This window comes from Girardinichthys multiradiatus, chromosome 5 (assembly GCF_021462225.1).
Source record: "Girardinichthys multiradiatus isolate DD_20200921_A chromosome 5, DD_fGirMul_XY1, whole genome shotgun sequence".
Taxonomy (NCBI): domain Eukaryota; kingdom Metazoa; phylum Chordata; class Actinopteri; order Cyprinodontiformes; family Goodeidae; genus Girardinichthys; species Girardinichthys multiradiatus.
In genome coordinates, this window is record NC_061798.1 from 24,688,680 (window position 1) to 24,700,191 (window position 11,512).

General features: G+C 38.6%; 1 protein-coding gene across 1 annotated transcript; it reads left to right on the plus strand.

Annotated features, from left to right (window-relative positions):
* The first annotated feature begins 279 nt into the window (after nucleotides 1–279).
* On the plus strand, nucleotides 280–2,222 carry LOC124867697. The gene is made up of 4 exons (XM_047364267.1): nucleotides 280–595; nucleotides 1,013–1,165; nucleotides 1,332–1,424; nucleotides 1,771–2,222. The coding sequence occupies exons 1-4, from the start codon at nucleotides 296–298 to the stop codon at nucleotides 2,089–2,091; spliced, it is 867 nt and encodes a 288-aa protein (XP_047220223.1). The 5' UTR covers nucleotides 280–295; the 3' UTR covers nucleotides 2,092–2,222.
* Nucleotides 2,223–11,512: the final 9,290 nt, after the last annotated feature.

Genomic DNA, 11,512 nt, shown 5'->3' on the forward strand with positions numbered 1-11,512 from the left:
ACCCTGGACAGATGAATTTGAAATGTATATACCTAAATTTTCTGTCGATGTGGAATATAGGCTGCGTCATGCGAATCTGCTTCATCTCAGGGATGGAACACACCTTATTCCATCAAAGGAGCTCAAACATGACATTCTTGAAAGGGTTGCTGAGACCATGTATGCCTTGAAAGCATACCCAACAAATTCAGAATTTGAAGCTGTTGCCTCAGCACTGGTGCGAATACACCCATGTCTCAAAGAACAAGGATCAGCGTCCGGCTGGAGCAGTTGGAAAAACAGCTTGAAGTTCAAGATGGGAAATTACCGAACAAAAATGCGTAGGCTGGGTCACTGTGACGTCACAGTGAATGGTGGTAAAAATGGAAGGCACTCTCCATGTGGAGACCCACCTAACAAGAGAATCAAAAAGCTAAAAAGAGGAGAAATCAATTACTTACCAGATTATCCAGATGGACAGGATGACTCCACCCTTGAAGATGCTCGACAGACCATGGTGGATGAAATGAAAAAGAAAACCCTAAATGGAGCCCTCATCAAGCAGAAGATGGATCTGACATTTGAACGCTGGCCTGCTCTCTTTACTGAACAACAGGTAGACCTGTAGACTTGTCTCACATACTGTGTCTACAGGGCCCCTCTGGTGACATTGGATTTTTAAAATTTACTGCATGGCTATGAATTATTATTGTTTTCATTTCTGTGCACACCGATTATTGGTTTAGCCAAGAAGTATGGACAAGTTGGAATTAATTTCATATATAGAAGTGAATTACTATGACATGTTCATGTTTGTTGGCTTAAGCAATGATCAACAGTATGCATGGAAATCATGACAATACTAACTTATGGCCACGCATTTACAAAATTATCCCAATGTCACCAGAGGGGCTCATAAAACTTGTATCAAAGTGTAATATTGGAGTCGGAGTTGTTGCATCAAGAGATCACATTATGATGTCAGCTCATTTGAACATGAACATGTTTTTTCTTTTTCTTTTGCATGTTTCAGGTGTGTCTGGAGTTCAGCAGGGTGGTTGGTAAGAGTCTGAAACAGGAGTTCTACAAGGCCCTTGACCATCATAGTCCCAGGCTCATGGAAATCTTCAAAACAAAGAGGGGCCTCACAGGGCAGGTGTTGGCTGACCTGATGCAACAAACGAAGGTTTGTTAATTTGCACCTCTATATTTAAGTCTTAGAAGCCCCCCACCCCCAACTTTAATAGAGTAGTGCTATAGATGATAGATGGATATGTGCTCATAGTTTTCAGAGTAACATATAAACCCTATTTTAATGTTGTGATGTCCTCTCTTCTCCCTCAATCTACCAGACTTTGAATGTGACAGAAATCAGATGCCTTGTCCTCAGTGGGCTTCCTGTAATTCTCGGCGATGATCCTTCCACCTTCTTCAAGGCCTGCGTTGTAAGCAACTTTGATTTTTCTCTCCCTTCTTTCCCCCTCCCCCTGTTTACTACCTCTTCACCCTTCTCTCACCACCTGCTTTTTCTATCTCCCCCGTTATTCACCTGCCTTCCTCTCTCTCCATCTATATCCTTCCCATACATATCATTTTAAGGTGTTTATTTATAAAAAAATGTTTTGTTGTTTCTAAAAAAAATATCTTTCCACCTGTCCTGACTGATTTTCTGTAGTAATTTCTGAACAAGGCAGTAGGTGGACAATGGACAGGGCAGACTTTGGGCTGTGTGCCTATAAAGGCTGTTTATAACAAGATGTTGACGTGGTCATGCACTGTTCCTTTTTTCAGGACGTTGATGATAAGGGTTTATACAATGATGTCCCCATGGGGATCCTCTACCATGAACAGGAATACATCACTCCACAAAAGCAGTCCCTTCACCACAACGCATCCTCGGTGGGAATCATCTTGGAGGGAAAAATTGTGATGGATGCTGAGAGCCTTCCCCAGGCCATGTACATTGTCTTTGGACTTACCTATGCACTCCATCTCAACTACCCGAAGTACATGAAGAACAGTTTTGATTTTTTTCAACAGGTACTTCTGAAATTGGGTAAGACAGATCTGAAACCTAAACTTCAAACACTTAAGAATCAGCTTGCAATGTAAGATCCAGGATCTCTTCTCCACAAGTTTTTACATGTGAGGTTTTTTTTTTTATCAATTGGCAATAAAATTATTTATTTTCAATTGGCCGTAAAAGAAGAAAAAGGAAATAATAAATCTGGCCATTTGTGAATTAAAAGTTTGGGACACTGAAAAACAATATGTGTGGGATAGAAAAAGCAAGGGGGGGTCACGAGGAGGGAAGGTAGAGGTGGGAGAGTGTGGGCTCTAGATGGGGCATTTACTGTTAGTTTTATTTTTCAACCTTATTCAGTATCATTCACTTTTTGTTATCCTGAAAAAACATTTTTTGTTAACTTCACAAATGCCAAGATGATGGTGTGGGGTAGAGGCGGAGTGGAGAGGATGGCTGTTATCTGCTCTGTGTTGTTTTTTACCCTCCTGTTCTCTCCTTTTTCAGTCTCAACTCCTTTTTTGTTTTCTTCATAGACAAATTTGTTATTTCGAAACGTTAAAATGCCAGTTTTCACTAGGGCTTTGGCTTACCTTGCCTGTACGATGTTGTAATGATTGGAAGTGAGTGAGCTTTGTGTGCCAATACATTAGACAAATTTTTTTTTTACAGATCAGAATATGCTCACTAAAAGCCTTATGGGCCATGACTTTTCTTTTGATGCTAAAAAGAAAATGTTCAATAAAAACAATTAATCAGTAAAATGTTGCAGTTGTATGTATTATGCACAGCTATATTAATTGAAAATGTTTTTTTTGAGTTTCAAGAACTAAAAAAGTTAAGTTTGGTCAAGTAGAATATACAATTTAGTTGAACTGGAATGAAGTAATTCCTGCTTAACAAGCTGAGTTAAATTAACTGGTGGAAAATTACTGTTTAAACTAGATATCTTCAGTTACTATAACTTGGTTACTAGTAAAAGCAACTTAAATATTATATTCCATTCCAATAGGGGCTCAAGTTCATTGAACGTAGTTCACTTCACTCATACAACTAATGCCTCATTACTTAACTTTTTTAAGGCAACGAGTTACCTTGATTTTTTTAAGTAGATTCTACTTATACGGGTCTACAGTGAACAGCAGTTGTAGTTCCTCAATTATGTTGGGAACTGAGCGCACGTTAGAGAGAAATATTCCAGGTAACGGTGTTCGTAGTCCACGCTGGCGAAGACGTACCAGCACCCCAGCCCGTTTCCCTCTCTTCCGGCGTTTCACCGCGTGAGCAAAGGTGAGCGCACTTTTGACCAGAATGTCCAAAAATTCCAGAGCAGTAGGCAGAAAACTGGGAAATAACTCCTCTGGTGTAGTAGCCCTGATATTCATGAGTTCTTCTCTTGTGAGAGAGCTCCGGGTACCATCACAGAAGACCGTTTTAAAGCAAAAAACAAAACAAAACAATGCGCACCAACACGCCGAGGCGACCATCTGTGGCGCCATCTTAAGCATGGTCTTAAGCAATATTGACTTGGGTGGATGAAATACAAATGCTATGCAGACTTTTTACCTGTAAAATAATTTTAAAAACCAAGTGTTATTTGTTTTCTATTGTTTTCCAAGTGGTCTATAAGATACATTGAATCTCAAACAAACTGCAGTTTGTGGTTGCAAAAATGACAAAACTTGAAAAGTTCAAGGAGTATGAATAGTTCTGCAAGGCACTCTTTCACAGGCATGTGAAAAGTATATCATTTATCAGCATCAAATTCAAAATATTATTATTTGTTACACATACTATGCTTGTATTAACATGGTGTTTTTTCACCCCATTGGCTTAAGACATAATCTTGTAATGTACTGGCAGGTGGAGCTGTGTACCTTTGATACATATGTAGCTTTTTTACAGGTATTTATTTATTTTTGCTTCAACACAGTATGCCTAATAAGTTAAAACATCGATTTGGATCAAAGTGCATAGCTCCATTTATCAATTCTAGATGCTGTCTGTAAGATTGGATAGGTATTTTGAAAGATATGAGTATTGATTAAATATATCAGCATTCATACCTTCAGGTTCTTCCAAACACTGACGGGCTCAATTTTATTTTAATTAAGCCTTTAGGTGGTTCTGTTTGTATTCAATTGCAAAACATCTGAAGTATTACATTCCACGACTTGGTCTAAGTAGAATTCTATGCTTGAACCTATACCTGTCACTTGTTAGAACATACCAAAGTCAACAAGCTAACAACAATAAACTGGGCTTCTTACAGTTAGTGAAAAAGCTGTCCAGTCTTTGTTTTCATGTGGACAGCAGGAAGATGTTTACTACAAAATGGAAGACGTTACCAAGTCTCTACAGACAGAATAAGCCAAAGAGACAGAGGCAGCAAACCTGACTGTGGGTGGACAGCATGAAGAGGTGGAAAAGATGTATAAATATAGATTGTATATAACTGCCACTAACTTTTTGTCACTGACTGAACAGTAAGCATAGTATAAATCTTCAAGTAAACAGATTTACAACCACCAAATGTTCAGGTTTTAACCGGGACACCCAAAGTGCATTTGGAGAATTTGTTACAGGTCAAGAGCAGGGAAGGCCTCCTTTTTCTGTTAAAACAGCAGCTCTTGATTCACTCTGCCCTGCATCACAAAGAGCTGAATAGACTAAAGCAAAAAAAAAACAAAAACAAAACAAACAAACAAACTGAGATACAAACAGCATTAAGCCACATTAAAGAAGATTAGGGCAAGCAATCAAGTGTTGGTTACCATGGGAACACCAAGCCTAAACTGTTATTAAGTAAAGCTCCGTAGCCATAGCCAAGACTAAGATTGTACAATGAGAATAAGCTAAATGTTATCTGCATGGCACTCATCCCCATCCCCCATCCTGCTGCTTTATGAGTGTAATTCCGGATCTATGTCCCAGATAATCCTTGTCCACTAAATGTATTTATGCTTGCTCTGGTTATTTATTGCAACACCGACAGAGAAAATATCTTGTTTCAGTCATATTTTAACAGTAAGAATGTTTGTGTGTTCTCTGCTAAGTTGTGATCGATAAGGATTTTCTAAAGAAGTGAATTTGTGACCAGAGGCCATGACAGGAATTGCCCCACATCTAGAGAATCCAAACAAATAAAAGGAGGGTGAGCTGCTAGTGTGGCCTCAAATCACGCTTTTAAAAGGTAACAAACTACAGTACAGGTCAAAATAAAAAAAAGGTAGCTGAGCATTCAAGAACATATTATACATATTTGCGCCTGATCTTCAAAAGAGTTGCGTGTATAGAAACACGTGCAAACTGGATTGCATGCGCAAAGCTAATCTGCAAACCAGGAACACATCAATTTGCGTGTGTAAAATGAGTAGAACAGTATGTACAAACATTTTAGCATGTTTGCCTTCATGAAATATGCAAACCATATACTAATGACCCAAATGTGAATATGTGGAAAGAGGATATGCAAATGTAAATCCTTAACACTTGCAATGTGATTTATCAAAACCTGATTGCAGGTGCTATTTTTGCATCTATTTTTAGCATTTGAAAGGCAGGTACACACTGGCATGCAGAAATGTAGTGCAATGTTATTTGACAAACAAAAATGGAACATTAACCGCCATCAGAGACTAGAAAACCATCACGGAGCAATTTTTTATTTTATTTTTTTTGCACAAGCAATTTAGCACTCAATTTGCAGATCATGTGGGTCCGCTGACTCACTCTGGCCAGGATCTACAGCATGCGCTGGGCTGATTCACAGATGAAGCGACGGGGATGAGAACCAGCTCCTCTAAGTTCAAGGCCATGTTTGTGGAGTTTCTTCATGTATCTTGGGGTATTGTTCACAAGTGAGGGGAGAATTGAGAAGGAGTTTGACAAACTGATCAGTGTGGCTGCCACAGCAATGCGGATGCTGCGCCGGTCCGCTGTGGTGAAAAGAGAGCTGAGCCAAAAGGCGAAACTCTTGATTCACTGGTCAGTCTATGTTATGTTCCTATCATCACCTGGGCGCTGTTTCCCATGTGGCACATCTGACCAGGAGGAGGCCCAGGGGACGGGCCAGAAAAAGCTGCAGGGACTATTGCCCCGTTTCCATTACAACCAAATCTATTTGGGTCGAGTCAGTTAAACAGGTTCAAAGTGATGTGATTTGTAGTGACATAATCACAATAACAGACTGCTGCTCCGTTTATGGCTGTTGTCAGACTCAGAGTTAAAGAAGAGAGCCAGGAAAGGCTCTGGGCAGTGAGACCCAAAATACTGTGGATAAGTACAGGAGACAGAGGGAAGCCATGCTGTATCAAACGGAAGGTCAAAACTAGAGGACATGGGTAACCTACCGTTAACTAATGCTAGCTTGCCATAAAAGTGCTCATATACACAATAAGCCTAATGTAAAACAATTTAACAGTTGAAGATAGTTATTGAAATATGCTGTGACTAGTGGTGCCGCCCCCTAGCCAATCAGTGACCAACACTCTTCTTACGCCATGTCTTTAGTATTACTGTTGGAACCAAAAGCAAGAAAGGTAGAATAGCACCTGCTTGCTCGATTTCCATAAGTAACGTTACTGTCACTAACGGAATTCGCATTGTAAGTAACTACAAGTAACTAATAGAAAACGAGTTTACCAGTGGCAAATCGCTCTGAGTTGGTACTAGTGGAAGGGGGGCATATGTATATCAGCTGGCCTGTTAATGCCTCAGGCCTCCCCCAGAGAAGCTGGAGGGGTGTCTGGGGAGAGGGGGCATCTGTGTACATCTCTGTTGAGATCACTAACCCCGCTACCTGGTTCCAGATAAGCAGAAGAGAACAAGTACAATAACTGCTTGTGTGATTATTTGGAGCACATCTAAAAATTTTAAATGTTTGATTAAATGCACAACCCTAGTTGGGCATCTAGTCTATCCCTTCTATGACATGTTGCTCAAATTATTGTGGAGTGATTAATGTATTTTTACCACTGCTGCCTCAACATGTCTCCCAACATGCCAAAGGGTAAGGAAAGTGTCTGACCTCGGAGCCCACCGATGATGCTGAGATGATGGAAAGGCTTGAATAGAAGCAGGTGGACAGCAGCGGTGCATGATAATCACAATGAAGCAGAAGTTTTACAGCTTAAGTAGAGCAGTCAAGTAAGGAAAGCCTGGTATCTTTTTTGGAGTTTGCAAATGCTCACATCTGAAGCAACAGCACAGCTTGTGTTGACTGCCTACACATCATGCATCCAACCTAGCAAAGAAAAAAAGCATGAGATTTTCATGACATATTCTGTTGTGAAAATGCAACAATGCCAAATGTCATAATTTACCAAAACTTTTGGATTTTGTTCTTATCTTATTATGTCAACAACACACAACTCCTGTATGCTCATCATTCATTACACAGAAGTGTCGACACTGCTCATCCAGGAAGGGGTGTCCGCTCCAACAAATTGAATTTGGAACATTAATATTCCACTTGGGCTCTTGTGCACCCGAGCCCCCGGATCTCACACAGTGAAGTGAAGAGAGACGTATAATGTTCTGTCAGCATATGCGCTGGGTACCGTCCATCTGCGTGATAGCCCCCAAAACAGTACTAATTTCCCTCCCCACTCCTCTTAGACTACTAGGGAAACCACTACAGTCAACCGGCCCAGTGGGGAGAGACAAAAGGAGAGTGAGGAGCAGTCTCTATGCAGCACTTGCATGTGTACTGCATGCACATGTGCATTTCAGACCTGTTAGTGCATACATGTCAGTATGCGTTTACATCTTTATTACAGAGAAAGATGCATGTAAACCTTGCCCTTTTGAGACAATGTGAGTTCACCAGCATGTACTACAGGCTGCCATATTGCAACAGAGGTCACCTGTCTGCAGTCTGGGGACTCGCTCATTTTTTTATCTTTCCTTCCTAATACCTAATTAGCCGGTTTCCCCAGAGGCACCTTATCCTTACTGCCATCTGCTGGTACGGCATCCATGCTGATTAACAAACACAACTAAAAACAAGCTTGTCTCTTAGGAAAACAGTCATCATATAGTATATCATGGAGGATGAGAGTCAAAGAAATGTTTAGCTGAATTCCTTGTGTTTCCCCACTAAGAGCTTTATCTAACTATTTCACTTCTCTCACTTTCTTCTATCATTTTTTGAGACTATGAGTAGAAACCACAGATATTTTCTGTTTAACTTGTCTTTCAATGTATTTTTCTTCCTTTTTTTCCTGGAAACCAATTTCAATGAGCTTCTTTATGAATAGTACAATTTAGATAAATTGCCTATGCCCTACATGTACACACATACGCATATTGTAAAATAAACCTTACTAATATGAATCTAAAGTGAGGATGAAAGGATTTATTTTCTTGTGATTTGCAGGCATAAAGGGAAAAGAGACACTTCAAGAAAGAAGAAACAAAAAGCAATACGAAATGTGGGACTAAAACCAGCCTCCTAACACATAAACCATTATCATGGAACATCTGTCCACCCTTTTGACCTCATCAGCTTATGTCAAATAAGTCAGATTAAACTGTAGTGAGATGGATGGGAAGATAAGTATTGTTGCAAGTGTGTATGGGAAATCCGGTCTGCTTTTTATAAATGTTGCTTAATGTGCTGTGTGGTCTAGTCAAGGGAGCTGAGTCTGTATATTCTTCCGTGACATATCTGGCAGAATGACACATGTAAAGTGAGTATATTACCTCAAATTTTTTTTTTTTTTTTACTGCAGTTCAACAGGAGTTCAGCTGTAAGGCTATAAAATGGGCATCAGTGCAAACTGTGTGTATAACACAAAAGAAAAGCTTTGCCCTGCTCACCCTGGTTTCCAGGTCCTGATAAAGGTAACAATCCACAAGAATTGTGGCCTAAATCTTCAGATAAGCTTTTGTGTAAATTAATGATTTCAATTAAAAAATTTTCATTGAACAAATAAAAATAATGAATAGATGGTTTTCTGTAGTACCTCTGTCAAATGTGAGCTCATCTTCGTATTTTGTGTTGTTTAAAGTATTGTGGATCGTTAGAGTAGCTTGCTGATATGAAAGACGTAAACCGAGGACATATTTTTAGTATGCCATCTCTCGGCAGAGTTTGCTCATACTTTCACATCCCTTTTAGATTATCAGACATTTGAATAGGAGTGTAAGTTGAAATAGATTGTTTAATCAGTCAACATGTTTTTGTTTTTTTTTGCCAGGGGCATTTTCTTTGGACTCTGGGGTCTCGTTTATAAATTTCGCATACACACAAAACGGGGCCTGAAACTGGTCTATGTCATTTCCCATTCAAAGGTTGTGATCTATATAAAACAAATGGCGGCCCCTTACGCAAACTCTGACCCATGCGTACGCTCGATTTGGAGACAGGGGAAACTGTCGAAGCAGATAGAGAGGTAGGGATTTGAAGCCACTCTGCACCATGATTCCTCTCAGACATTCAATTTCACTCCATATCAAACTTTAATCATAGATCAACGTCATAATATGCATTAAAAACTGCAGGGTTATTTATGCTTGTGCTGGTGAGCCATAACTATACATAAGGACCTTTCACATGGATAAAAAAGGCCTATCAGCCAAACCAACTTAAATCTTAAATTTCTTTGATCTCTTTCTGTTTCTGTTTGATCAGAGAAGAAACATTATGGCACTTTTGTAACTAAATTGTCAAAGAGAATTGATCTACTTTGATTTATTGTGGGAAAAAAGAATGGGATTATCTTTCAGCCCTGTTGTGTGCTTTTTTGTCTGCTTGTAAACATTTAAAACTTTATAAAATATTCAAAAAAATGTACTTTGATGAAAAGGTGTTAACACGTTCTGTAAAATGAATAAGATTAAACAATTTTAAACCATTTCAAGTAAGACATTTTAATACATTTATCATTCACATTGAATGTTAAATAAATGTTGTGCTTTTACTGTCTAATCAAAAGGTGTTTCAATAAAGTATTAATTTAACTATGTGCACACTACAGTATCCAGATCAGGGCATCTTTTTATATTTTATATTCTGACATATTTTGTGTTTTGAACTAGAACTGTACATGGATAAATGTCACATTTGATGTCCTTAAAGTTTTGAAATGGCAATCAATATGACACTCATAGCTCAGCTTAAACATATCTCCAGTTGTTTTAGTACCAGCATGGCAGCTGGTTAAATTGGATCTCACAAAAGCTGTGATTGATCTGCTCATGCTCAACATTTATATTTAATTTATTCTGCTATAATTCAGAACCAGTTTGTAGCTGTGTGGATATTAGATCAGCACACCTACATTTGACATGTTGCATAATTCAATATATTAAGAATTAGTCTGATGTAATCAGAAGAAACTACAACATCCAAGCCAAAAAACATTTGAATTGGATGAAGCACACATTGGGTTAGCAAAATAAAATTGTTTAATTGTGTTAAATTAGAAACCTCAAAATGCTGCAGGTCCACCAGACACACAAACAATAGCTGAATAACAAAAATATGAACACAACACAAGTGTTAAGACGTCTTGCATAATCTTCAACAATATGCAGAACAAATTAGGATAAGTTATCTGATTCAAGATATTTAGGCAACATTTCTTCACCTTAACAGCTGAAATTTTCATATGTTTTGATTTGTTGCATATTCAACATGAAGGTTAATATTTTCTAAAACTGTTAGGATAAACTTTACTGGAATTAGAAGCATGAATGAGGGGCCTTAGCCTCTCAGGACTGTGTTCAAATTGGCCGTCAGTTAAAGCAATTAGGCGTAGTATACCAAGGCCACACAGCCTTAAAGCTCTGGCAGTCTGCCACAGACAAAACTGGAAGGTGCACAACATGCAGCATGCATTCCCGACTATTCTGTCTATTTCCCGTGGGGGGAAATTGATTTTTGGGTCATGGGAAGTATACAGGAAACAATTAACCTCATTTAATAAACAGTTGCTGCTATAATTATAATACCATTGCTATTTGGCACAATGGAAGAAAGTGAGTAAGTAAACTTTATTTATAAAGCACCTTTCACAGGTTAGAAACCACAAAGTATTTTACAATGAATACAAGCATAAAAACACAGATGATAAAACATAAAAGAATAGAAAAATTAGAATACAGGTCCTTCTCAAAATATTAGCATATTGTGATAAAGTTTATTATGTTCCATAATGTCATGATGAAAATTTAACATTCATATATTTTAGATTCATTGCACACTAACTGAAATATTTCAGGTCTTTTATTGTCTTAATATGGATGATTTTGGCATACAGCTCACGAAAACCCAAAATTCCTATCTCACAAAATTAGCATATCATTAAAAGGGTCTCTAAACGAGCTATGAACCTAATCATCTGAATCAACGAGTTAACTCTAAACACCTGCAAAAGATTCCTGAGGCCTTTAAAACTCCCAGCCTGGTTCATCACTCAAAACCCCAATCATGGGTAAGACTGCCGACCTGACTGCTGTCCAGAAGACCACTATTGACACCGTCAAGCAAGAGGGTAAGACACA

What these genes read in the sequence shown, in the direction of transcription:
- LOC124867697 (XM_047364267.1), top strand. Translation starts at nt 296, where the DNA reads ATGGGAAATTACCGAACAAAAATGCGTAGGCTGGGTCACTGTGACGTC. An exon ending in CTCTCTTTACTGAACAACAG is followed by an intron (nt 596 to 1,012) that starts GTAGACCTGTAG and finishes TGCATGTTTCAG; the next exon opens with GTGTGTCTGGAGTTCAGCAG. An exon ending in CCTTCTTCAAGGCCTGCGTT is followed by an intron (nt 1,425 to 1,770) that starts GTAAGCAACTTT and finishes TCCTTTTTTCAG; the next exon opens with GACGTTGATGATAAGGGTTT.